The 27954-nt window shown below is 41.2% G+C and overlaps 1 protein-coding gene across 2 annotated transcripts; it reads right to left on the bottom strand.

Annotated features, from left to right (window-relative positions):
- Positions 1-142: 142 nt before the first annotated feature.
- Positions 143-27954, bottom strand: LOC141801678 (metal transporter CNNM1-like). 2 transcript variants are annotated; one of them, XR_012599423.1, is made up of 11 exons: positions 26380-27954; positions 15443-15586; positions 15220-15360; positions 14936-15105; positions 13734-13824; positions 12202-12347; positions 10800-11064; positions 9062-9166; positions 8355-8459; positions 3041-5023; positions 143-2946 (listed from the first exon to the last, which is right to left on the bottom strand). XR_012599423.1 is itself a non-coding variant. In XM_074684824.1 (10 exons), the coding sequence occupies exons 1-10, from the start codon at positions 27818-27820 to the stop codon at positions 4944-4946; spliced, it is 2688 nt and encodes an 895-aa protein (XP_074540925.1). In that variant the 5' UTR covers positions 27821-27954; the 3' UTR covers positions 3033-4943. The 2 variants fall into 2 exon arrangements, 1 of the variants encoding a protein (XP_074540925.1); XM_074684824.1 differs by lacking the exon at positions 143-2946 and having other exon boundaries at positions 3033-5023.

The raw sequence follows: 27954 nt of genomic DNA, 5'->3' as shown, positions 1-27954 counted from the left end.
ATTAATGAAATCAGCACTGATCGATAGGTGCATGTCTACTTTTCTACATTTTAACTGAAACTACATCAAGACTAAAGTTGTGAAAACACATTTCTGTTCATCTGTTCATGTAAAAGGAAAGAATAAATAAAGAGCAGAGACTGTGTATCTTCAGTACATGTGGATCTTTATATTTCTGTGTATTTTGATGCAAAATACCATCACATACTCTTTCTATTTTACATAAAGAACTGAGCGATCACTTCCTGTTCCTGAACATCTGAACAGAGCAGAAACAGAACTTTAACGAAGCATCAGCCACAGGAAAAACGAGAATTAACGTTAAACACTTGTCTCTCTGAGTGAAGATTCAGAGAATCAGCTCAGATCCATCAACGTGAACCACATCCTGCAGCAGCATCACACGCCATCTGTCTTTGACCTTAAAGGATGATCCTGATTGGCCGTGCTCGGCGCTCCAATGCAGCAAAGTGACTCAGCAGGTTTGATGTATTGCACCCAGGAGGGATGCTCCCCCCCTTCTCCACCTCTCTGTTAAATCAGCCAATGGGACGAGCCTTGAAGCCCCCCTCCCTCTGCCCGGCCTGCGACGGGTCGATGGGGGTGTTTAAACGCCGATACAGCGGGGAGCGGCTCCTAATGGACGAATTTATTACTGAGCGTAACAATGTGACGCGTCCTGATTGACGTTCCTCTTCAATCACATCCAGACTCTCTGCAGAGGAACTTCTTCACACGCAAACACAGGCTGAGACCTTTAAAACCTCCAGATAAAACAAATCCAGCTCATTAACAACAAACATGACCCGCCAAAATAAAAGCCTGCAAGCGTTTCCATGAGTTAACCCACAACAGGAAGTTAACAAGATTATATTTCTATCAGCATCCATCCACATCTGTCAGACCTGACACTGAAGATCCCCTCTGCCTCCCCCTTCTCTGCATCCTCCTCCTCCTCCTCCTCCTCCTCCTGCTGCAGAGGCACAAACTGCTCCTGCAAACGGACACAGCCACGCCCGTCCAGCCTCCTCCTCTGAGCAGCATGCAAACACAAAACGGGACGAAGCTGCAAGTTTAGGAGCTGGAGAAAGAGGAAAAGGACTCTGGTTTGACTTAAATCTATCTTAATATGACTCTAAAGTTTACCATCCTCATGCAGTGAGAGCAGGAAGAGTTAGAAAGCAACACCTGCAGTGTGTGTGCCCCAAAACGAGCTCTGTAGATATAAAGAGTGTCTTCAGAAAAGGTGACCAAAGACCTAAAAACCAAGATTTACACCAGCTCAAAGTCGACTCTTGAGTTAGGAATCTGTCCTGTGCTCTATAAAATGTTACAAAACAGGTAAAAATCTACATCCAGCTTTCTCTAAATCTCACATTCTGCTTGTATGTATTTGTTTTTTAACATCCAAACCCAAAGCAACCACTGTCAGGTTTTAAAAACTGAAGAAGCTTTAATTCTTCACATCTGAGATTCTTAAAAAATGCATCTCGCAATCATCGATTACCGCTTAATAAAAGGATTACCCTACACACCTCTGATCAGTATCTTGCCCTTTGCAGCTCTAGAGGTCATACATGCTGCAACAAACCATCTTTAAAATCCCTGTGAGGACCGTCTGTTTGGAGATGATCGCAGTGACACCTTTGGGGAGAATCTGTCCAGTTTTTCCAGGATAAAGACTCCATTTCCCATGAACACCATCACCCACTGACTCTTTCCAAGGTGAGCGTTTGTTTTGGAAAGCAGATCATCCTTTTAGCACAACTTTTCTTTGTTCAGGTCAACTTTTCCCAGGATGCAAAGCGACAAGGTAAGGTCTTTATTTATTGTTTGAAAGGTGAAAATCAAACTTTGTGAACTCAGTTTGTACCGTAGTTTAGCAGCTGCTATATTTCTCTCTCCTCACAGCCCGGTGCTCTGAGACGTGTCTGTAACGTGTAACGTTAGTGAATCCTGGTTCTGTCCTACCAGAGCTCATCTACCAACTCCAACCTCACCAAGCAGAGCTAACGTAACCTGGCTCTTCATTTTATTGATAGACTCTCATGTTTGAACAGACCACTGCAGAATAACTGCTGACTGTGGGTTGGAGGAAACATCAGTATAAACACATTAACCTGGGTTTGAGCCTTTAGCTTCTGTTTTAGCCTTTAGCATGTGTTTTCACTTGAGTTTTAGCCTTAAGTCTGTGTTTTCACTTTTAGCTTGTGTTTTTACCCCAAGCCCATGTCTTAGCCTGTGTTTTAGCCTTTAGCCCATGTCTTACCTTGTGTTGTAGCCTGTATTTAGCCTGTCTGAGCATTTAGCCTGTGTTTGGCCCGTGTTTTAGCCTTTACACTATTTTAGCCTTTTGTCTGTGTTTAGCCTGAGTTTTGGCCTTTAGCCCATGTTAAGTTTGTGTTTTTACTTTTGTTGAGCCCTGTAGCCTTTAGCTTGTGTTTTGGCCTTGAGCCCATGTTCTAGCTTATAGCCTGTGTTTTTACCTTCAGCCTTTGGCATGTGTCCTAGCCTTTGCTGAAGTCTGTGTTTAAGCCTTTGCGCTGTGTTTAACAAATGTTTTAGCTTTTAGCCTATATTTAGCCTGTTTAAGCCTTAAGCTCAAGTTTTTGCCTTTGTTTTAGTCAGTTTTAGCCTTTTTAGCCTTTAGTCTGTGTGTAGCTTCTAGCACCTGTTTTAGCCTTTAGTTTGTGTTTGAGTCTTTGGTACCTGTTTTAGCTTTTAGCTTGTGTTTTTACCCCAAGCCGTTTTAGTAATTAGCCTAATAAGCCTTCAGCCCATGTTTGACTTGTAGTTTAGCCTTTAGCTCCTGTCTTACCTTGTGTTTTAGCCTTTGGCCTGTGTTAAACTTGTGTCTTGGCTTTTTAGCACAAATTAAGCCTGATTAAGCCTTTAGCCCATGTTTCACCCTTAAGCTCATGTTTAGCCTGTGTTTGAGCCTCTAACCTGTGTTTTAGCCTTTAGCTCATTCAAGCCTCTAGTCTGTGTTTAGTCTAAGTTTTAGCCTTTAGCTCATGTTTAGCCTGTTTTAGCCTCTAACCTGTGTTTTAGCCTTTAGCTCATTTAAGCCTCTAGTCTGTGTTTAGTCTAAGTTTTAGCCTTTAGCTCATGTTTAGCCTGTGTTTTAGCCTCTAACCTGTGTTTTAGCCTTTAGCTCGTTTAAGCCTCTAGTCTGTGTTTAGTCTAAGTTTTAGCCTATGGCTTGTATGTTTTCCTTTAGCACAAGTTGTAGCCTCTAGCCCCTGTTTTAGCCTTTAGTTTGTGTTTTAACTTGTGTTTAGCTACAGTTTTAGCTTTTACCCTATAATTTAGCCCTTACCCTGTGTTTAGCTTGTGTTTTAGCCTCTCGCCCATATTTAGCCTGTGTTTGGCCTTTGTTTTTGCCATTGTCTATTTTTTAGACTTTAGTCCGTTTTAGCCTTTAGTCTGTGTTTAGCCTTTGGTTTTGCCTTTAGCTTATTTATTAGCCTTTAGCCCAAATTGTAGCCTCTAGCCCCTGTTTCGGCCTTTAGTTTGCGTGTAGTTTGTGTTTTAAACTGTGTTTAGCCCCTGTTTTAGCCTTTAGCTTGTGATTTAGCCTTTAGCTGTGTTTTAGCTTTTAGCTCGTGCTCTATCTCTCTCCTGTTTCTCTTTCTTCTGCTCTTCTGTCCTTTTTCTGTCTGACAGTTAGGCTCCAAAACTGAGAAACGGACACTTTTGGTTCTGATAATCTTATGTTAAATCGTGGATTACGAACAGACTGATGTATCAAAGTGAGTCTGTTTGAAGATCACTGAGAAAGTCCTCACAGAGGCTTTAAAGATGACACCACAGAGAGCATTCGGTCCATTTCTGCCTCTTAGAAATGAGTCAGCTGGTGTGTTGACTAATCCTCTCAGCTCTATTTGACATATACACTCTTTTTTTTTGTCATTGCAAAGGCAGAAAGGGTGGCTGTGACTCTGGGGCGGAGTCATCCTCTCTCAGAAATCAGGTAACCCCTCCTACTCTTGTTGTTTTCCTGTATTTCAGTCACTAAATGTTTGCAGATCAGGTTGCAGCAGAAGCGAAAGAGCAGCCAAGCCTCCTAAAGCTCTGCTGTCAGCGGTAAATCCACGCTGGAGAAACTCTGCAGCGGTTAAAGCTTCATCTACTTAAAATGTAAATCCACCAGCTCCATCCAGTAACCTGTAAATCCAGGTTTGGATCCATGCAGCCAGATGCTAACCTGATGTTTTTTCATTAAAATACCGTCTGATTTCAGCAAACATAACCTCCACATGCAGCAAATCCAACAAATGGCCATCCTCATTTTCACAGCCTTATATTATAAAAATGATAAAACACAAAATGTAGCTTAGATTTGCTAATTCTTCTTTGCTAGTTCACGTTTCGTCACATCGTCATCAGCGTTTGCAGACCTTAAAGACCCCCCCCCCAGGCCCAGTCTGGATGTGAAAATCTCTCTGAGTTTAAAACATTTTCCAGAACAGATTAAACGCTATGAGCAAGCATTAATAAAGTGATTTACGAAGCAGCTTCTCCTGGAGCAGTATGTACAAAAACAGCGTCCTCTTTGGTTCCTCCTGCGCGTCGTCACGTCCTGTTCCTCCCTTCAGCTCCACAAATGAGAGTGTATAAAAACTCTGTTTTTCTATAAACGTGTACATTCCTCTTTAATACACAAGCATCAGCAAGAAAAACCCGTGAAGATGATAAGCTACCGTTCAGTGCGTATTGCCAAAAGCTGCACCCCCCCAGACTTCTTTAAAATGGTACGATCCGTCAGCGTGTTGGGTTCAGCCCTGGTGCTGGATCCAGTTTGTGAAGTCCTACAGAGGGGGCGTGTGGAGGGTGACGTCGTCAGATAAAACTCTGATAGTTCAGCTCCCACAGTTTAAAGAACCATCAGATGATGGAGAGTTCACACACACACACACACACACACACACACACACACACTGCTAGGTTTTCACCAGCGGCTGCTCTGAAATGTCCTCCGGTGTTTTCTCTCCTTCTCTGGATTTTTTCCTCTTCTTATGACCTGAGGAGACAAGATACAGTCATCAGGAGCAGTTCAGTAAATGTTACAGCTCCACCCACCTCCAGAGGAACCACCAAGACTACAAACTGGTCCCAAGAGGTTCCAGGAACCAATCATCAGAAAACTAAATGGTTCCTAGGACACATTGTTGTGGTCTGAAATCCTGCTGAACGTTCAGATCAGCCCAGTAACGAATGAAGAAGCCAAACAATGGTTCGAGACACTTAGATCGGAGTTCAGAGCGAGTAGCAAGTCATTTGGTCCAAGTCTCAAGTTTGTGCAAGTCAAGTCGAGTCAAGTCAAGTCGATTCAAGTCAAGTCAAAAAGGTTGTCAAGACAAGATGAGACACAAAGTCTGTCAAGTCAAGTCTAGTCACAAAGGTTTTCAAGTCAACATGAGTCACTAGGGTTGTCAAGTCAAGTCGAGTCACAAAGGCTGTCAAGTGGAGTCAAAAAGGTTGTCAAGTCAAGTAAATTCATGTCACAAAAGGTTGTCAAGGCAAGTCAAGTCAAGTCACAAAGGCTGTCAATGCGAGTCACAAAGGTTGTCAAGTCAAGTTAAGTTGAGTCACAGTTGAGGACACATTGTTGTGGTCTGAAATCCTGCTGAACGTTCAGATCAGCCCAGTAACGAATGAAGAAGCCAGACAATGGTTCGAGTCACTCAGATCAGAGTCCAGAGCAAGAAGCAAGTCATTTTGTCCAAGTCTCAAGTTTGGGCAAGTCAAGTTGAGTCAAGTCTAGTCAAGTCAAGTCAAGTCAAGTCGAGTCAAGTCAAGTCAAGTCAAGTCAAGTCGAGTCAAGTCAAGACAAGTCAAGTCAAGTCGAATCAAGTCAAGTCAAGAAGGTTGTCAAGTCAAGTCTACTTACACAGGTTTTCAAGTCAACATGAGTAATTAAGGTTGTCAAGTCAGGTAAATTCATGTCACAAAGGTTGTAAAGTTAAGTCAAGTTAAGTCACAAAGGCTGTCAATGCGAGTCACAAAGGTTGTCAAGTCAAGTTCAGTTGAGTCACAGTTGAGGACATATTGTTTGGTCTGAAATCCTGCTGAACATTCAGATCAGCCTACTAAGGAATGAAGAAGCTAAGACCAGACAATGATATGAGTCACTCAGATCGGAGTCCAGAGCAAGTAGCAAGTCATTTGGTCCAAGTCTCAAGTTTGGGCAAGTCAGGTCGAGTCAAGTTGTGACGAGTCGAGTCGAGTTGAGTCGAGTCGAGTCAAGTCGAGTCAAGTCGAGTCAAGTCAAGTCAAAAAGGTTTTCAAGTCAACATGAGTCACCAAGGTTGTCAACTCAAGTCAAGTCGAGTCACGAAGGCTGTCAAGTGGAGTCAAAAAGGTTGTCAAGTCAAGTAAATTAATGTCACAAAGGCTGTCAAGTCATGGCGAGTCAAGTCACAAAGGCTGTCAATGTGAGTCACAAAGGTTGTCAAGTCAAGGCGAGTCAGAAAGGATGTCAAGTCAACCGTGTCACAAAGGCTGTCAAGTCGAGTCACAAAGGTTGGAAAGTCATTTTGGGTCAAGTCAACTCAAGTCACTAAGGTTGGCAAGTCAACTGGAGTCACAAAGATTGTCAAGTCGAGTTACAGAAGTTGTTAGGTGGAGTCAATTCGAGTCACAGATGTTTTCAAGTCGAGTCAAGTCACAAGGATGTTGAGTGGTGTATACCTCAGGTTTATATCTTCAAAACAGAAACCTTATCTTCCTCAAGTAAATGTCAAAAAATCTCATCAGATTAGTCTGCAGCTCTGCATGGATTAAACCATATATTAATTTTATAACGGAGAGGTTTATTTATATTTTTTACATGTCATTTATCATCAGGCACAAATTTAGCTGCCTATAGAGCCTGGCCACGTGTATTTGTTTTGCTGGCATAGGGTCCTTTATCCACCTTCCTAAAGAATAACAATCAAAGTGTGAGCCATAGCGTGATGAACATGCTACGAGTTGTTAGGCTCAGCTTGTCTCAAGTCGAGTCGAGTCTGAAGTTTTTTATCCTCAAGTTGAGTCGAGTTTCAAGTCATCAAATTTGCGAGTCGAGTCCAGTTGTCTGGCTATGACAGTACCTGCACTACACCTCCAGACCAGAAGAGGGCAGTAAGAAAGAGACACAGGCATGTGTGACCCTACAGTTAGCCTAAATGCTAATGCTGGCTGGTAGTGTGATTTTATGCTCATCATCAAAAGTTGCAGCAATGAACAGGGGGAGACAACCAGGTCAGGTGACTTCGACCAAGAGACTTGTCAGGACACGTCATCAAAAAGGTCGTCAAACAAAAGCCTGTTTCCACCAAGTGGTTCAGTTCGGTTCGGTTCGTCTCGGTGCGGCACACATTTTGTGACGTTTCTTTTGGCTAAAACTAGGACAGGTCCCCGAATTACTGACCCGTACCGTCCCACTTCTTGGTTTCCTTCTGTTGGGGTGCCAGACATACTGATCCCAGAAGGTGGAGCTAGAAACACTGCTGTGCTCTGATTGGTTGGACTGGATGTTTTCCATCGTTGCTCTTTGTTGCTGTGTCACGTTTTTCTTCTTTGTTGGATTCATTAGCTGGGTACAATGTGACGTGCCGCTTTGGCGTAAGAAATTCATGCGTTAGTTTCTTGCGCGGATGGAAAAGGACGTTTTTTCGACGAGCCTCCTAAACCAGAATGAAATCCAGAAAATATTTTGCTCCTGTTCCTGTTTATCAAAGGACAGAGGATGTGTGATTTGTGTGATGCAAAAGCTGAAACTGATCCTCTTTAATCCTGTTTGCTCAGCTGATGATGATGATGTGGACAGAAATATGAAGAAGTGTTGGTCCGGTGAGGCTCTAGGCTGCAGGTTTTGTGCTGACAGACTCTGTTAACACAGCAGACTGAGGTAAAGGTGATAAATCATCAAAACATTTTAAATTAAAGCAGTTTGTGTCTACTTTTAGATTCCTGTGAAGTTTCCTGGCTTTTTAAAGCAGCCTGCAAAAACGTATGACTGGTACGGCCCTCAGGGAGACGGCATTTGAATCCTAAGTAGGTAAAGTGTGTGTGTGTGTGTGTGTGTGTGTGTGTGTGTGTAGTCAGTGTGTGGCTGTGTTTTCTATAGAGGAAGAAGAGAGGCATAGAAAGCGCTGGTGAATAAGCGGTCAGAGTGTCATTGTGTGTGAGGCGAGTGTGTTCCTGTCTTTGTGAGGTTTTAGATGATTCTCTCACGCCACCGCTATCAGAGAATTTAAGGGGTTAACGTCTGGTATTTTATGGTGAAATTAAAGCTGGGGCTCGTGTCCAGGGACCGTCACCCAATGAGTATAGAGAGACTAACGTGTGTGTCTGTGTGTGGGACTGACTGAGTTTGAGCAGGAGTTTCTTCCCGAGTGTGTCCTCTGAGCCGCTCAGCGACATGCTGCTGATGAAAGGAGAAGTGTCCGTTTCTATGGGAACGGAGGCCACGTCTGAGAGGGAGACACAAACAGAGAGAGGACGTCATGACCCTGTACATAATAACCAGCGTTAGTCTCAGTGGAGGACAAATTAAAGTCATGGCTCCACCCAGCTCCTGTTTTTCAAATTTTTTTATTCTGCTTTAAAGAGGGGGGTATCCTGCTTTAAAGAGGGGGTATTCTGATTTTCCAGTAACAATCCTTGATGTTCAGACTGAGCGTGTGCACATTTTCAAACCTCTACTTTTTCATAATTTAGCAGAAATCCCTTAATACGTCTGGAAACACCAAGGTCTGCCGCTAGCTCTGGCCCCTAACAGGCATCCAGAGAGCTGGCCAATCAGAGTGGAGGGGGGGTTTGTGAAGTAAGGAGCCTTAAAGAGACAGCAGCTAAAACAGGGTAACTATGTGATCGTATATAAATGTCGTAGTGGATTTTCTGAGCTGTAAATCATGTGACGATACTACAGGGGCACCAGAGGGACAAAATAAAGCCTAAGAAGAAAGCACGATAACCCCTCTTTAACTTTGAGAAACTACTTTCCTGAATGATATTTAGTGGTTGCAGGTCTTTTTTCTGATTCAAGTCTGCATTGATGTCTTCAGAGACCTACCTGTGTTTGGCTCCGCCTCCACCCTGTCCTCTCTGATGTAGGGGATCTCATCCATCCTGAGAAACACAGAGTCACTCGGGCTCTTCTGGCCGTCAGACTTACTCCCTGCAGCACAAACGAAAGGGACACAGACACAAACAGACACATGAAGAGATTTAGTTTTCAACACGGTGTTTGGAAAAGTGTTTGTCACGTAGACTCCACATCTTGTTTGTTTTCGTCTCATTTATATTCGAGCTGTCGTCTCTCTCTGTCAGTTCTCTCTTTTGTTTGCGCCTCTTTCGTCTTCTCGAAGCGTCTCTGAGTGTCTGAGGTTACTGAACTCCATTTATCCTGAATGAAACACCCTAATGGATTCTGAGGAACTCATTTTCTGAGCAGTTTTCTGCGTCCGCCCCTGATGCCTCTGATCATCTCACACTGACATGAGCAAACTTCACTTTCATTCAAGCCATGAGAGCCACAAAATCTACTTCATCTTAAAGACAAAGAAGTGTATAAAATTCTACTCATAGAAAAGTATTGTGAATACTAATCTAAACATGTCATGTTTTTTTTTTAATAAACATATAAATTAGCTAATATTTTTATAAATAGAAAAAAAAGTAAATTTAATAAATTTGAAATATTTATTTAATGTCAAGAAGTTTAATTGTTCTTTTAAAAAATTGCAAATTACTAAAAAAAAACTGAAAAAATTGCAGGAATTTGAAATTTCAAGAATTTGCCTGTTTCATAAATTTGCAAAAACAAAAAATGTTCCTGGAATTTCAAAAAAATTGTGTAACTTTCAAAAAACTTCAGAAAAACTTTTAAAAATTAGCGCAGTTTTTCAAAAATGGAATTGAAATAATTTCCAAAACATTGCAGACATTCAAAAAATGAAATTTGCAATAATATTCAAAAATTTAAAATTTCAAGAATTATGCAGTTTCATAAATTTGCAAAAACATAAACAAAAAATTGAAATTTCAAATCATTTTTTTTACAAAAAAAAATGGAATTCAAATAATTGGAAAAAAATTGCACATTCAAAAAACTGAAACTTGCAAAAATAGATTTAAAAAACTGAAACTTCCAAAAATAGATTTAAAAAACTGAAACTTGCAAAAATAGATTTAAAAAACTGAAACTTCCAAAAATAGATTTAAAAAACTGAAACTTGCAAAAATAGATTTAGAAATTAGAAAAAAATGAAATCTCAAGAATTTGCCAGTTTCATAAATTTGCAAAAAAAGAGAATATTACTGGAATTTCAAAAAAAATTTGCTTGACCTTTAAAAAAAATTTAAAAAAATATTCAAAAATTAGCAAAACTTTTCAAAAATGGAATTTAAATAATTTGCAAAAATTGCAGACATGAAAAAAAATAAAATTTTCAAAAATTTGTATGGGCTTAAAATAATGTTTTTTCTTTTAGGAATTTAGGAAAAAATTTAAAACATTTGAAACTGAAAAAGTCTTCAAAAACTTCAAAAATTTGCAAAAATCTAAAAAAAAATGAAAATTTATTGGTAGATGTGATGCATACCTAGTGTAACAAAATGTGAACACATGATTTTATCTAGAGTCAGTGTCTTTAATCATCAATAGCCTCTGTAAGAAAGAAAATTCTTTACTTCAATAACATTTCGTCGATAGCTTCAAGGAGCCACTGCCAAGGAGTCAAAGAGCCACATGAGGCCCCAGAGCCACAGGTTGAAGACCCCTGGACATGATCTGAGCTGTGGATACTTACGGACGATGCGGTTCTTCTCGTTCAGCAGCGAGGTGCTGTGAGGGACGCTGGACTGCTGCCCTCTCGTCCGAGCCGAGCCAGGCCGGCCCAGTTCTCTGGGTGGGGGCATGAGGGTTGAGGTGGTGGTGTGCGGCGGGGGCATGAGGGTGGCAGAGTGCGCTGTGGGCGGGGGCTCCTCGGTCAGACGGGTGTCAGCGTCCGGTGTCTGCGGAGAGCTGTCCATGCGTGTGGCTGTCACGGCATTCTGGTAGTGACTGCGTGTGATCTGGAACCAAACAGAGACCTCTGATGATGAAGAACAACACACTGCAGTTCCTGGAGTGGCCACTAGAGGCTGGTTAAAGTCAAAAATTAGATCTGATCTGCTTGTGGTCAGAAGAAGACATTTGTGCGAAAATGTGCTTAACTAGACTTTTGGCAACAGAAGCTCTGTTCATCCAGACGAGTTATTGTTCTCTAAGTGTTGGCAGCATAAAAATGTCTGGTTGTTCTGTGGTCAGTTTGTCAGAAACGTGATCCATCGTGGAGTCATCCGAGGAGTTTTCTGGCTCAACTATCAGAGAATTTAGTCATAACTTGTATTTTTAAACCCTCTGTTGGATTTCTCCACTTCCTTTTTTTTGCCAGGTGCCGCCCTGTTGGTTGTGGCTGCCTGTGGCTGCAGCTCTCCCTTCTGTGTCTGTTTATTGTAATTTTTTCCTCTCTTTTTCGTCATCTCTGCATTTGGCTCATTTGTTGGTCATGGACACCAAACTGTTTGTGTCTTTTCGATATTTTTACTCCTTTTTCTCCTGTGTTTGTCTGGAGATCCTACATGTAACCATGGCTGCATCGTTTACATGTGAAATCAGCTGTTAGCAGCCTGTAGCATGTCAATGCTAACTGGTGCTAGGCCAGATGTTTCCCCACAAGATGAGGTGAAGGAGGTGAGGACGACGTGCTGGTTCTCAGGTGTGAGCTAAGAAGTGACGACATGGACCTGTCCTTCCATCCATCGTTATTGGGAACGTAAGATCTATCTCCAATAAGATGGACGAGCTAGCTGTGCTAACCCAGCAACAGAGGGAATACCAGAGGGCAGAGTAGCATCATGCTATTCACAGACATGGCTAACAATTTTTATTTTTTATTCTTTTCTATTCTAAAACATCTTCCATCCACTCACTGATTTCTCGTCGTTGGGTATTTTCAAAAACGAGTACCCTCCCCCTCGTTGGTTTTTGAAAATATTTCCGTCCACACACATTTGCCGATAAGTGCAGCTGGACGCTTTTCAAACCCATATTTGTGAGTGTTTTTCAGATGACACAAAGTTTTCCATGACATCCCTAGTATGGACCATGTTTGGACGAGGGGTTAGGATGTTATCTGGTGAGGCGACCTCAGCCGATGAGAGCCGTACCTTGATGATCTGCAGGTGTGTGAGCTGTCTGACAGAGTAATCCGGCAGGTAGACGTTCCCTCCTCCGTTCAGCTGCCCCATGCTCCCTCCGTACAGCATCGACTCCGAGCGGTCCAGACCACTGCTGCGGGACGGGGATCTGTGCACTGCGGAGAACACACACACACACACACACACACACACACACACACACACACACACACACACACACACACACACACACACACACACACACACACACACACACACACACACACACACACACACACACACACACACACACACACACACACACACACCTTTATTTCTCTCATTCAGAGGAGTAAAAGAGCAGGTATTTTCCCCCCCCCTCCTCTCTGCAGGGAGCTATTCAAAAATTAGCAGAAATTTCCAGAAATGGAATTTAAATAATTTGCAAAAATTGCACATACAAAAAGTGAACTTTTCCAAAATATTCAAAAATTTGCAAAAAAAAAAAAAAAAAAAAGAATTGGCCAGTGTCATAAGTTTTGCAAAAGCATCAAATAAAAATTGTAATTTCAAAAAATTTGTAAGACTTTTAAGTAACTTAAAAAATGTCAAAAATTAGCAACATTTTTCAAAAATGGAATAGAAATAATTTGCTAAAATTGTACTTTCAAAAAATGAAATTTTCAAAAATATTCATAATTTGTAAAAAAAAATAAAATAAAATTTTAAGACTTTGTCAGTTTCATAAATTTGCAAAAGCATAGAATAAAAACTGTTATTTCAAAAAATTGTTAGACTTTAAAAAAACTTAAATATTTTTAAAAAGTAGCATCATTTTTCAAAAATGGAATTTAAATAATTTACAAAAAAAATGCACATTCAAAAAAAGGAATTTGCAAATATAATAAAAAAATTGCAAAAAAATGGAAATTTCAAGAATTTGCCAGTTTCATAACTTTACAAAGACTTAAGATAATATTGTTATTTTTTTAAAAAAATGCTTGATTTTCTTAAAACTTAAAAAAAAAAATAAAAAAAGTAGCAAAATTTTTCAGAAATGGAATTAAAATATTTTGCAAAAAGTTGTAGACATTTAAAAAAAATGCAAAAAAATGCAAAATTTGAATAGGCTTAAAAAATGTTTTTTTCTAAATAAGGGAAAATGTCAAAAAAAAAATTGAAGTAGAAAGGAGCAGGTATCTTCGTCTCCTCTCTGCAGGGAGCTGGTGATGATGCTACCTTATTTCACCCTGTGGAAAAAGCTCGGCTCGGCTGAAAAGATTTCCTCCTCTCAGTCGTTTAACTCGATGAATGCTGCATTCAGGAGCTTGGCAGCTCTGTGGTTTGGAAGCGTTTGCAAACTTTAAGCTGTACGGAGCATTTTTAATGCCAGGAGTGAAAATTTCGGGAGAGTCTGATTCACTCTGATCTGGCTTCAGCTCTTAAAGTGAACAAACAGATACACACCCAGACTTTACCTCCACTTACAGCACAGTCCTTCAGATTTCTGGGGTTTTTCTCTGCCACTTTTCACACAAGCATTGTTTCTGAAATGTCCGTACCTGCTGGCATGATGGCTGGGACTCCAAAGTAGGAAAAAGCTCCGTTCTCAAACTTCAGAGCCTCTTTCCCAAACTCCACTTCGACTCGACCCTGAAGAGAGACACAGGGACAGCGTGTGAGGGCGGTCGTTTAAAGACACGGCTCGTTTCCAGGCCTCATTCACGTGATTTACCCCACAAACCCTCGTGATGATCTCACTCTGATGTCTATAAAACACTCATTTCAGCTTCAACCTGAAAAGCCTCAGAGGCTACTGTGTCTTTAAGGCCTCTCCAAGCACTCCAGAAGCCTCCTCCACTGTTGCCATGCTTTAAAGTCACTGTCCTGGAGTCACCCAGTCTCTCTGTATTTGAGGCCCAAAATGCAAAATCTGAGTTTCCATAGTAAGCATGCCAGGCCTGTAGGTGGCGCTATAACTGTAGCTTTTGGTAGATCTCCCCTGGAGTTGAGTTGGGCCTGTCATCTGGTGTGTTGGTGAATGCTAAGAGCAGAAGTGGAGCAACAGATGCTCATTTTGTTAAAGACAGTTACAGATTCAGCAGATTGAGCAGCTTTCCGAGTTTCCGACGGTCCCTGAATGTATCACGTGTGACGTCAGCACGGCTGGAAAAATCGATGATTTTGTGAGACTGCCATCAACATCGCGTTCATTCACACGTCCTCTTTGAAAATCTGCAGAAAATCAACTATTTGCTCTAGCTCAATTCTGTTAAAAACAAATAATTTTACACTCTTTACTGCTACAAAAAAGCCCTAAATGATATATATATGTTCTGTACTTAAATTTTAAAAATTCTTTGAAAATTGCCTCTCATTGATCAATTTTTGTTTCTCTTTTTGAATGAATGATAGCTTTTAATTTTGTTGCACTGCATAAAGACATAATTTAGTTACATCAGCCTATAGTCATGCTTGTTTCTGAATCTATAGAGATGCTGGACTTCACTTTTACAGAGAAAAATGAGACCACAGTGAGTAAAAATGTGACAGAAGCAAAACACGCTCAGAAATTGTTTGAGGTTCTGAGGATTAAAATTAAAAAATGATGCTGGAGTTGTCTGTAAAGGTTAAAAAAATCTGCCAATGTGGTGCAAAAATTTAGTTTACTTTTTTCAAAGAAATTTAGTAAAGTTCAGTAGAAACATTTTACTCAAAATGAGACAAACTCCTGCTTGGATTCCTGTTTCTGGAGGTTTCGTACCTGCAGCACCAGGATGAAGTAGTCCACGGGTTTGTTGCGCTGGAACAGGAAGTGCTGCTGCGCTCGCTTGTTCTTCTCATCAAACTTGAGCTCCTGGACCACGCTGGGGTGTTTGATGAGCCTGAGCAGGATCTTCTCAGAGATGTGAGCCGGTTTGAAGGGCTCCACCTCTGACAGGAGGAGGAGGAGGAGGAGGAGGAGGAGGAGGAGGAGACCTTTTTTCTATCAGTTTGATTTAAAGATTAAAGCAGGAGACGAGAAGCTGTGAGCTGATTGGCTGTTACCTGTGGAGAGGAAGCGATGCGTCGCCAGGAGAAGCTGCGGGGAAATCTTCACCTTCATCTCGTTCTCCGACAGTTTGAAGATGGAGAAGTCCTGCTGCTTCCTCTCGTGGTGAGACACGCGCCGCTTCGTCCGGTTGTCCGCTGCAGACAGAAGAGAGTCACGTCACCGTCATGACGACCTTAAACATTCGTCCTCTCACGTCTTTCTGCGCTGGTCGCGTACTGTAGAGGTCCGTCTCATCCAGGATCTCTGACTTGATGATCTCCTCGATGACGTCCTCCAGCGTGACGATGCCCATCACCTCGTAGAAAGGGTCGCCTTCTCCTTCATTGTTGACGCGCTGCACGATAGCAAGGTGGGACTTTCCTGCAGAAGATGTCAACACACATCAGGTCAGTTTGAATACTTTAAAGAGGGGGTGCTGTGCTTTTTTTTTTTTTTTTTAAGTCATTCTGATCTTTAGGTGATGTGCGTTGCAAAAAAGTCACTATTTTTTCTCCCTGGTGTTTTAGAAAACCCTTATTTCAGCCTCTGTCTGACACACTTCATTTTGGGTAGTGTCTCTTTAAGGCTTCCCCCTTCCTTCTGATTGGCTGGACTTCTGGAGGGGTTGGAATTTTGAGCAGTCCTTGGTGTTTGAGGCCCAGCCGAAATGATGCTGAAATGATGAGGTCATCATTCCATCTCATGCTAACAATCGTAGCACCAGGTCGCAATTAACGACTGATTTAAAGAGGGGTATGATGGTTGGGTCCACTTAGCAGAAGAGGCTAGCTCAGGGGTCTGCAACCTTTACTTTGATAGAAGCTGTTTTCCCTCAGCTCACCTGGATTAGAGTCATTCAGGAGACACAAAATCTACTTTATCTTCACAATAAAAACAAAAAAAGGATAAAATGATAACTATATTAAAAATCAAGTGATAGTTATCGAAACAAGAAGTCTTTGTGAGTTTATAAAATTGTACATGTGATGTCTTAGTTTTTATTTTGAATAAGTCTGCAGATATTTTACATAAAATAAAAAAGTGTGATGTCATAAATTTGCAAGTATTAGTATTTCAATACAATGCTATATTTTTGTAAAATTAATAAAATTTCAAAAAATTAAAATGTTTTTAAAAAATTGACTTATAAGAAATGTGTCAAAATTTGCAAAAGTTCTGAAAAATTTTAAATTTTTGCCAAAAATCAGAAATTTGCAAAAAAAAAAAAATAATGAAAAGAAATTAAAGTTTCAAAAGTTTAAAGTGTTTTCAAAAAATATAAAAATAAAAAAATGCATTTTTTTTAAAAAAAGGAACTTCAAATCAATGTCAAAATTTGCAGTAACTCAAAAAAAATGAAATTTGTAAAAATGTTCAAAAATTTGCAGTCTTGTAAAAAAAAGTTTTTTTCTTAATTAAAAAAAAAAGACAAAATTTGCAAAAAAAATGTTTAAATAAAAAAATGAAAGCGTCAGTGCAAGAGGTGGTGAATATTTATTTCAACAAAATATAAAGGAATTATTTTATTTAGTGTAACTGTCTTTAATAATCAATACACTCTGTAAGAAAAATAACTATTCTTTATTTCAATTATATTTTTTAAAGCTACAAGGAGCCACTGCAGAGGAGTCAAAGAGCCACATGAGGCTCCAGAGCCACAGGTTGAAGACCCTTGGGCTTGCTGAACTGTCCAATCTAACGGCCGCTTAACCCTTTGACACAGTCGGCACCAACATATCCCACTTCGAAAGACCGTTATTCCTTAACGGTTTGCACAACCAGAAAAATTCAACAGTTTGTGAAAGCTGAGACGTTGTTCTTTCAGTCGATTTGTGGTTTTTATGGTAATTTCACTCAGGCATTTAAGGAAGCCCGCGAATACACACAAGAGTGCGGAGCAGATGGATGGCAGGAGCGCACAGAGAGAATAGAATAGAATAAAGAAATACTTTAATTTTCCTAGAGGGGAAATTCAGGTGTTGGTGTCTGGTGTTAGCTCCGTTAGCCATGTCTGTGAATAGCATGATGCTACTCTGCCTTCTGGTATTCCCTCTGTTGCTGGGTTAGCACAGCTAGCTCGTCCATCTTATTGGAGATAGATCTTACGTTCCCAATAACGATGGATGAAAGGACAGGTCCATGTCGTCACTTCTTAGCTCACACCTGAGAACCAGCACGTCGTCCTCACCTCCTTCTCCTCACCTTGTGGGGAAACATCCGGCCTAGCACCAGTTAGCATTGACATGCTACAGGTTGCTAACAGCTGATTTAACATGTTAACAATGCAGCCATGGTTACATGTAGGATCTCCAGACAAACACAGGAGAAAAAGTAGTAAAAATATCACTGAAGCCACAAAAAGTTTGGTGTCCACGACCAACAAATGAGCCAAACAAAGTAATGATCCACTCAAAATACAAAAATGATGAAAAAGAGACGAAAAAGGGCGGCACCTAGCTACAGTAAAAGGAGACTTGTGTTAAGTGGAGCTGATTTCTTCTAAAAAAAGATAAAAAGAAGACCCTCCCTGGTTATAAAACTTTTACTGAGGTTTCCCCATGATTCTGAGACTGAAGGAGCAACTTCCTGTGAAGAAAGGTAACGTTAGATGGGATGAATGAAGCTCTCTTTATCTAGTTTTTACCCCCTGTGTGTAATTATCTGTGTTGATTAAGGCTTGTAATGTGTGGTAACTCTTTTTGAACAGTGTCCCAGGTCTTTTCGGTAATATATGAGTGAAATTCATCACTGATGGTGTGTAAACTCCTAATATTGAAAGTTCAATGCCCAAAAAAAGTCCAGGAAGGCATTTCGAGGCTCAGATGTTAAACTGCTAAAATAACATTTAAAAAAGCCCTGAAAAGATTTTATTCAAGGCACAGATCTCTTTGAACTTCATTTTTTATTTATCGACCCAAATCTCCTCTGATTCAGGAGATTAAAGCCAGCGTGAAGAGTCTCTGCTGACGCTCTGCAGCTGCATCGGGGTAAATAATACAGACATTTCATACATGGAGGGTTAGGATTAGACTGAAGAGGAGCTGTTCCTCCTCCTGTGCCCGATGACTCACTCAGAGTGGGAGAGCTCAGCGAGAGGAGCAGAGGAAGGAGCTGGAACCGAGTGGGAGGAGGATTTAAAACCCAAACACACAGACAGAGAGCACGCTGGATGCAGAAACACAATCCATCACTTTAAAACGCTCAGGTGGAGCCTCCAGGGTCTGCGGCTACTGCTGTGTTTACCTCCACCACGATGAGGAACTGTGTGTGTGTGTGTGTGTGTGCAGGAGAAATCTCAGGGGCGTTCCCAAAGATAATGGAATAATTAATAATCCATGCACTGCAGCCTTCAGCTCATCTTTAATAAAACTTACAGGTACCGTACCGAGGTACATGCTGCTGCTTTAAGACCTAATTTCTTCTTTTTTTATGATAAAGGGTTAGCGCTTTTTCTAAGGCTCATTAAACACAATAACACAGGAAAAAAGTATTGAACACGCCATGGAAAGGCTGTATACTTTGGACAGGAAATGCACCATACCACCTGAAATCTGTCAGTAATTATTACTTCAACTTCCAATTAGTGCAAACCAACATCAGCTGGGCTAGAGCAAATTGATGGTCCTATAAAAAAGGTGTTTTTTTCACCAAGCAGTTAAATAGCACACACCTCATGATGGGTAAAGGCAAAGAGCTCTCTGAAGACATTCACAACCTGATTGTTGCTCAGCATCAGAATGGAACTGGTTACAGACTTATATCAAAGCACCTGAATATTCCAGTCAGCACCGTTGGGGCCATTATTCACAAGTGGAGGAAGCACCACCTTACCATCAACAGGCCACGCACAGGAGCTCCTTGAAGATTTCTGACCAGGGAGTCAGAAAGATAGTCAGAAGAGGACTCAACCAGCCAAGGACCACCCTGAAAGTGCTCCAGAAAGACTTGGAGGCAGCAGGTACGATTGTTACAGAGAAAACAATAGGCAATGCACTCCACCACCATGGCCTCTATGGACGCTCAGCCCGCAAGACTCCATTCCTCAAGAAAAGGCATGTTGAAGCTGGTTTAAAGTTTGCTAAACAGCATCTTGACAAGCCTGTAGAATACTGGGAGAATGTTGTCTGGTCAGATGAGACCAAAACTGAACTTTTGGGCTGTCATACTACAGACCATGTTTGGAGGAGAAATGGCTCTGCACATCAGCCAAAAAACACTACACCAACAGTGAAGTTTGGAGGTGGAAGCATCATGGCATGGGGTTGTTTCTCATCTCATGGTGTTGGCAAACTTCATATAACTGACGGAGCAATGAATGGAGCCATGTATGGGGAAATTCTTGATCTGAATCTGCTGCCATCCACCAGGATGATGAAGATGAGACGTGGCTGGACCTTCCAGCAGGACAACCATCCAAAGCACACGGCAAAGTTGACTCTCAAATGGTTTCAGAAAAAGAAAATCAATCTGTTAGAACGGCCTAGTCAATCACCTGACTTCAATCCAACTGAACATTTGTGGAAAGAAGTAAAGAAAAGGGTTCACCAGAGGGCACCAAAGAATATTCCAGATGTAAAGACAATCTGTGCAGAGGAATGGGCCAAAATCACACCTGAGCAGTGTGGGCCATTAGTTCAAACATACAAGAAGCTTCTGGAAGCTGTCATTGCAAACAAAGGCTTCTCCACTAAGTATTAGATGAGTCTCAGTTAGCGTCTTCAATACTTTTTTCCTGTGTTATCGTACTTAATTCACCATAATCATTATTTATGGACCTGAACGTTGTGATTTCTCTTCATGTGTGAATTATTTGAGTTAACACCAATGTCTGGGAGAAATTTTGTTTGAATTACATCTTTGGAAAATAAATGTGATGAGAAAAAAGTTGACGCATTTAATACTTATTTTCTCCACTGTATGTTTTAAACCTTTTCAAAATAAAAGCCCAGGCTTGGCTGATCTTGAATCAAGAGGAGACTTTTCCTTCTCTCTAACCAGGACACGCTGCACTGCAGACAGCAGCCGTTGCGTGTTGCATCACTTCTCTTCATGGTTGCATAATTTTCACCGTGAGGAGTGATGGAGCTCAGAAAAACTGTACAAACTGTCAGGAAACAGTGAATCTTTGTTTGGAGCTCTTCCTGGCTCCAATTCAGCTCCAACCTCAGTGAGATCCTCTCAGCTCCTACACCTTCTGCCTGCCAATTACTACCAAACACACACACACACACACACACACACACACACACACACACACAGAGTTCTGGCACAGCAGCGTTGGGCTAAATAGGTCAGCCTTACATACAGAGCAGACTGAGAGACGGAGGCAGAGAGGAGGAGGAGAGCGTGTTGGGATGAAGGTACCAACTTCTCTTTCTCTGCTCTGCAGCTTTAACAACAGCTACTCAGTTTTATGACTTTATATCAACCTGAAAAGAGTGAAATATTTCTTATTTTAAGATGTCAAATGACAAAAAATGAAGCCTGAATTTACTTAAAAACTTACTCGTTTAGTGTCTTGTATTTCTTTTCTTTTCTCGTCCTGAAATGAAACATTTTTCTAAACTTTTCCAGCGATTGTGGCTCAAATGAACATTAGACATAAAAACTTGGTTAGTTTTCAGGTTTTGTAGAGCGCACAGGCAAACATGGTTCAGGTTCTCTGCCGTGGCCACTTCCCAGTCAGCTCCTCTCATTGGCTATCGGAAGTTTTCAATCGGAGCAGTGGCGAGCACAGACTCTTTGAAGGGCGGGGATCAACGCCACATATCTTACGCTGCACATTAGCTTCATCGTTTTTGTCAAAGTGTTTCCAGACTTCCCTTCTACTGACTGACTTGTCTCAGGTGTAGCAGGCGGTTCTGTTTTTGTTGTGCTTTAGCTTTTGGTGTTCATGTTCCTAGAGAGTTGCCGTAGCTGCCATAAAACAGCTGTTTTTGCTGAAATCTGTCTCGGTGTGCTGAGGAGTTGTAAGTTTTTATCCCTTTAATTACTAATTATAGCCAACCTTTACTTTTATGTTAGCCTTTCAGCTTCAGCTCACCTGGATTAAAGTCATTCAGGAGCCACAAAATCTACTTTATCTACACAATGAGGCAAAAAAAAACGTTAAAAAAAACCTGAATATAGAAAAATTGGGGGGAGGGAATTATCAAAACACATTTTTTGTATTACTAAAATTATAACATGTCATGTCTTAGTTTTTTATTTTTTTTATAAATTTGCAGATATTAGAAAAAAAATGAAAATTTTGTGATAAAGATTTTATAAATTTGCAAAATTTATAGTTTCTTTAAGTTGCATTTTTTTATAAAAAAAAAAAAAAGAAGTGGCCTTAATTTCATTAAGTTTCATATTTAATTTGAAAACAATTAAAAAATGTCATTTAAAATTTTTTTTTTTTTTTAAGTCAAAAATTTGCGAATTTAAAAAATAAAAAAATGCAGATATTCCAAAAATTGTGCAATAAAAAAAGACTTCAAAAAAATCACATTTTTTCTAAATTTTAAAAAAATGTCAAAAAATTGAAATGTAAAAAAATTGCAAAAATCTCAGAAATTTGAAAGCTTTTCTGACAGATGTGATGCAGATTTAGTTCAACAAAATTTTAACACATAATTGAATGTAGTGTCCATGTCTTTGATCATTGATACCCTCTGTAAGAAAAATAAAAAAAATCTTTTTTCAATAATATTTTTTTAAAGTTACAAGAAGCCACTGCAGAGGAGTCAAAGAGCCGCAGGTTGAAGACTCTTGGTTAAGATGACCAACACTGTCACACTGAGGTGAAGTGTGAGCTGTGTGTCATGACAGCAGATTCGTATTTTACCCTCTCTGAGCTGGTTCATGTTAAAGGATGAGGAACCTCAGGCTCTCAGTGTCAGGAAGCATCCAGAGAAACGACCATCAGGGGGTCTCAGTAACGAGCTGTGCAGAAGAGAACGTCATTAGACGAATCTCTTTCGTATGTTAGGAATGATCTTTTCTGATGCCAAAACCTGCAAATGTGCCGACTGTCAAGGACCTTTTCCACAGGTCACACCTCTCAGTTTACAGCGTGTGAACTGATCGGCCTGAAACACTGTGAGCACAGAGAGCAGATGGCTGAGAGACAAACTGGAAATACAGCACACTGAATATTTTATAACCTGCCTCCTGGGACACCGTACAGTGGGAACGATGGAGAGTAACAGGATCAGACCCAGAGGAGGAGCTCATAAAGACTTCTGATTTTCTAATATTTTTTAGTCATGTCAAAAATTTTCTTTAAAGAGGGGGTAATCTGTTTTAAAGAGGGGGTAGTCTGCTTTAGAGAATGTAAAGATTTTGTGTTTTTGATTTTTTATTTTTTTTTTTACATTTTGTGAAATTTTAAATTTTTTGACACTATTGCAAATGTATTAGATTTTATTTTCTGGGTTGGAAATATTTTCTGTTCTTTTTTATTTCATTTTTTTCTATTTTTTGGGGGGGAGGGAAATGTCCACAAAAAAATAAATTATGAAGTTTCCTTTCTTTAAATAAAATTTGTTTACATTTTTTTTTATTTCAAAACATTTTAGAAATTTTTGCAAGTGTATGAAATTTTTTTTAGTATTATTTGCAGATTTTTGAAATGTCAAATCTTTTTTATATTTTTTTTATTAATGGGTTTCCATTTTTTTATTAAAATATTTGATCTATTTTTATTCAAATATTTTAACATTTGTTGAAATTGTTGCAGATATATTAAAAAAAAAAGAGGGGTTATTCAGCGTTAAAGAGGGGGTATTCTGCTTTCCAACACTTTAAACCTGGGTATAAAATATCTAAAGCTGGGAGTTCAGACTGAGCGTGTGCAGTTTGAGATCTGCACAAGACTTGCTGAAATGATGATGTCATCAAATAAGGACAGACACCAAGCTCCGCCAATAGCTCCACCCCTGGACAGGCCTGGCCAATCAGAGTGAAGGGGTTTTTGTTTCTAAAACAAAAGTAAGGGGAAACTTGCAATGTTTTCAGCTGTATGTCATGTATAAAACAATACAGAAGCACCATAGGGACAAAGTTAGACTCTAAAAAAAAAAATCAAAATACCCTCTCTTTAAAGTGTGACTTTGTCTTTTTTAAATTTTCCCTTTCACATGGTGCCTTCCAAAGCTCAGGAAAGTGAAGATAGAAGAGAACAAGCTTGATTTTCCTCTTTTTAAATGTAATTGTTCGTTTTTGTCGATGAAAGAGAGTTTGGCGTCCTTTTCTGGCCCGACTGAAACGTCTATCATCAGACTTTTGAAGCTAATGCTGTCTCTCAGTGTGTTTTGGCTCCCTCAGGCTCCTGGCAGAGAGGTGCAGAGTCCATTAGGCTGAACAGGTTTTCCCCCTGGCTCCTGCTCCTGTTGCAGCTGTTCACAGCAGGAGAAAGGTGTAACACGGCCCGCGGTTATGGCCACCGGAGTGAATTTTACTCCATGCATTTCCCCTCACAGAGATTTAAAAAGTCTAGGTTTTCGCAGGGTGCAGATAGAAGGAGTCAAACCAGGAAGTGGAACTTGATTTGGTAAATGTTTAAACACACTTCACAGCTTCTCACACGGCTCGCTCTGTTCCCTCAGGGCCTCTCTGAGGCAGCATCCAACCACTGCAGGGGTCTCGTTGAAACGAAGGAGGGGACGTGTGTTTTTCTGCCGCAGTGCCTGAAACTGCTGTAACAGAGACAGAGAGGGGGAGAGGTGCAGGAGAGCCCAGCACACAGAGAGGCAGAGGGAATAATCCTCTTGTCTGTGCAGATTATCAGACAGTGGACCAGGACTCATCTGGATCCTGACAAACCCTCACCAACACGCTGAGGTTAGACTGAGGCGGCTGGACAAACAGGATTACCCTGCAGCTCAGATTCAAGGATTGCTTCTTTTACAGGTCTTTATAAAATGTCAAAGCGTTAAAAAATCAAAGGAACACGATGTTCAGCTTCCAGCTTGTTTCCTGTAAACAGACGCAGGTTTGCTCAAGGTGTCCTTCTCTGTTTACCTCCGTCCCCACCTGTCCTCATCACAAACCCTGCAGAAAAAAAACGCTGACTGTGCAGAGTCCCTGAACATGCAGCACAGCAGAGAAAGCACCGGGGACTGTGATTGGCTGCTGAGCACCCCACCCATTTTACTCTGAAAGATAAATCAGGATGTCAGCTGACTCCAGACAGGAGGAGGAGGAGCAGGAGGAGGAGGAGAGGAGCTGCAGCAGCTCTGCAAACAGGCTGATCAATGTTTTAAAGCAGGGACGGAGCGGGCGGACTCAGAAATCTTTAGAGACGTCTTTACACTCACACTGCTCAAAGACCGTACTTTTCTTTCAGTTGGTATTGATGATTAAAGACACTGACACTAAATAAAATCCTGCGTTAACATTTAGTTGAACTAAATCTTCATCCCATCTGTCAATAAAGCCTGCCACCGCTCTACTTCACCTCCTACAACATCAACAGCCCACCAACTTTCCATGCACCTGTGGCTAACCTCAAGTTTTACAGCCCTGGGAAGATAACTACATCTACAAAAAGACTAATCTGGAAGAAAATACAGATTTTAATTCTGTGTGGATGGATTCATTTAACAGACAACGTTTCAGATTAATTTACATGGTTGAAAATCATTTGGACGGTAATTAGCAAACAAAAACAGATGGTCCTTTAGTGAAAGTTGTGTAAGTTTTAAAATATGTTATCAAGTTTCAGTATTCTTACAAAAATTGGGGAATTTTTGCAAATTTTTGGAATACAAAATATTTTTTACATTTTTTTAAAACACATTTATCTTTTTTTCTACTTTTTTTTTTTTTTTTACTTTTTTTCACAAATTTAAAACCTTCTAAAAAGAAATTCAAATTCTCACATTTCCGGTTTTTTTTGTTTTTGTTGTTTTTTTCAAATTTTTAATATTTTCTAAAATTTCAACATTTTTGACGTGTTTTTTTTGTTTGTTTGTTTTTCCTTTTTTAATTTTAAATTTTTTTGAAACTTTTGCAAATGTATTAAGTTTTATTTTCTGGGAGGGAAATATTTTCAGTCTTTTCAAATTTCAATTTTTCTCAGTTTTTAGGGGGGGAATTTCCACAAAACAAAAAAAATAATAATGTCCTTTTTTTTTTTTTTTTTATATTCACAACAATTTAGAATTATTTTGAAGGTGTTTGATATTTTCTAATATTTGCAGATTTTATAAATGTAAATTCTTTCTTATCTTTTTTAATTTATGAATTTCTAATTTTTTTATTTCAATATTTTATCTATTTCTATTCAAATAATTGATCTATTTTATCTGAATATTTTATCTATTTTTATTTCAATATTTTATCTATTTTATCTAAATATTTTATCTATTTTTATTTCAATATTTTATCTATTTTTACTTCAATATTTTATCTATTTTATCTAAATATTTTATCTATTTTTATTTCAATATTTTATCTATTTTTGTTTCAATATTTTATCTATTTTTGTTCAAATATTTCTAAAAATTTGTTGGAGTTGTTGCAGATATGTTAACATTAAAAACAAAAAAAAATAGACATCTCATGTTCAATTTCATGAATTCGAAAAGGCTCTTGGTTGGATAATCATTCAATTTCAGATTTTTATAATTTTGAGATAATATCCACACTATTCTTTAATGTGAAGGTAAAGTAGATTTTGTGGCTCCTGAATGACTTAAATCCAGCTGAGGAAGCTGAGGAAAAAATGTCTCCTATGACAGTAAAAGTTGCAGACTCCAGGTTTAGATCATTCTCTGAAAAAAGGAGAATGTTGAAAAAGTGTCAGATTGATGAAACCTGGTTCACAGTCTGCTTAGCAACAGATAAAAATGGAGCCTCAGGGATCAGGAGGAGCATCTTCACAGACTGCCATGGTAACCAAACATTAATGAGCCTCCGAAATGATTTCAGCTTTTGCTCTGAACACACACTCTGCAGCACTGAGGGTGTGTGTGTGTGTGAGGGTGAGTTTTGCAGAAAAGGAGAAAAAGTCTCCTGAGCACAAAAACACCATCAGCTGTTTGAGTTTTCCTGACAGGAACATGTTTCTGCTGCAGCTGCAGGTCAGCTCCTACAGTTTGCAGGGATTCACTGCTTTCTCTGATGTGTCCATGTTGTTTACACACACACACTCTCACATACACACTCCCCTCGCGCGCCCTCCTCACCTTTCTTGAACTCCTCCAGCATGGCGTCCAGCTTGGTGTCGTTGAAGACGCAGTGCAGCGGGTGTTTGTAGAACTGGGTGATGGTCTTCAGCGGGGTGCAGTCGTCCGGATCCACGAAGGCCAGATCCTTCACGAACAGGATGTCCACGATGTTCGACCTCTCGTTCTCAAAGACGGGGATCCTGGTGTACCCGCTCTGCATGATGTCAGACATGGTGTTAAAGTCCAGCACCACATCCGAGGCCAGCATGAAGCAGTCCGTGAGCGGCGTCAGGACGTCCTCCACCGTCTTGGTGCGCAGCTCCAGCGCGCCCTGGATGATGTTGAGCTCCTCCTTCACCAGGTCGTTGTAGGGGTCCGTGACGCGCAGCATCTCCAGGAGCTTCTCCCGGGTGTAGAAGCTGGAGATCTCCTGGTTGAGGATGAGGTCCAGGAGTTTGCTGATGGGGTAGGAGATGGGGAAGGAGAGCACCATGAGCAGCCGCGTCACCCAGATGGTTTTGGAGGCGATGGCCAGACCGTGCCGTGACGCCACGGAGTGGGGAAGGATCTCCCCGATGAAGAAGATCCCGAATGCGCAGATGACCGTGGAGAGCCAGGTCATGCCCAGGATCTGGCACATCCACACGGCCAGGGAGGCGTTGATGATGGCGGTGCCGAGCAGCAGGGTGCACAGCACGTAGTTCCCATGCCGACGCACGGACTCGATCTTCCGGGCGTAGTTCTGCTCCTTGTCGGTGCCGCTGTTCTGCAGGACCTGCAGCTCCACCGGATCCAGCGCCAGCAGGCTCAGGTTCAGCCCGCTGAACAGAGCCGACAGCCCCAGCAGCAGCACCGACACCAGCACCTGCAGCCACAGATCCGGGACTGCAGAGCGCTCCGTCACCGCCACCCAGAAGTCCCGGGTCCTGTAGTGCTCCCATTTGGACCCATCGAAGGCGCACATGGAGTAGTACTTGATCTTCTCCCCCCTGCGCAGGTCTTTGGCGAGCAGCTCCACCAACACCGAGTTCTGACTGGAGGCGGACTTGAAAGACCCCAGAACTTCGATGTCAGACGTCCTGGCGTTCTTGTCCATGCACATGTTCCTCTTGGGGTGAACCTGCCCCTCTCTGCCCGGGCTCGGCTCCTCGATGAAGGCGATCCAGGGCGCGGCGTTGTTGGCGCGGGTCCCCGCGGTGCGGTTGAGCCTCTGCGGGGAGGTGGAGTAGTAGACCCGCAGCATGAAGCGGGTCCCCTCGGTGGTTTTCAGCACCCCGTCCTCCACGGACAGCTCCGCCCCGGTCTCCTCCGGACGGAAGCCGAGCAGCCCGAGCGCCGGGGCGGGGAGCAGGGAGAGCGCGGACAGGGAGAGCAGCAGCAGCCGGGACGGACAGAGAGGAGCCCCGCGGGGGAGCAGGGCTCCGGATCGGGACCGCGCGGCCGCATCCTCCGCAGCCATGATGCGGTGTGAGGGGCTCGTTCAGTCCAGGGCTCCCGGGTCACGTGGCGCTGCGTGGTTCCGGTCCATGTGGGAGAAGGAGGGACGCGCAGTTCTCCGCTAAACGGTGATTATGATGGTTCGCTGCTGAGAGG

The sequence above is a fragment of the Halichoeres trimaculatus genome, unplaced genomic scaffold (genome assembly GCF_033239565.1).
Source record: "Halichoeres trimaculatus isolate MK-OKI-2021-1 unplaced genomic scaffold, fHalTri1.1 fHalTri1_scaffold_2, whole genome shotgun sequence".
Classification (NCBI taxonomy): Eukaryota; Metazoa; Chordata; class Actinopteri; order Labriformes; family Labridae; genus Halichoeres; species Halichoeres trimaculatus.
Note: the sequence above shows the minus strand (reverse complement) of the source record. Positions and strands in the feature narration are given on the sequence as shown.

Excerpts from the sequence above, each read along its gene's own strand:
- LOC141801678 (XM_074684824.1), bottom strand. The coding sequence starts at position 27,820 with ATGGCTGCGGAGGATGCGGCCGCGCGGTCCCGATCCGGAGCCCTGCTC. Across the intron at positions 13,825-14,935 it reads ACTTCATCCTGGTGCTGCAG|GGTCGAGTCGAAGTGGAGTT; the intron begins GTACGAAACCTC and ends GTCTCTCTTCAG. Across the intron at positions 5,024-8,354 it reads GAAACTCCTGCTCAAACTCA|GTCATAAGAAGAGGAAAAAA; the intron begins GTCAGTCCCACA and ends TTGTCTCCTCAG.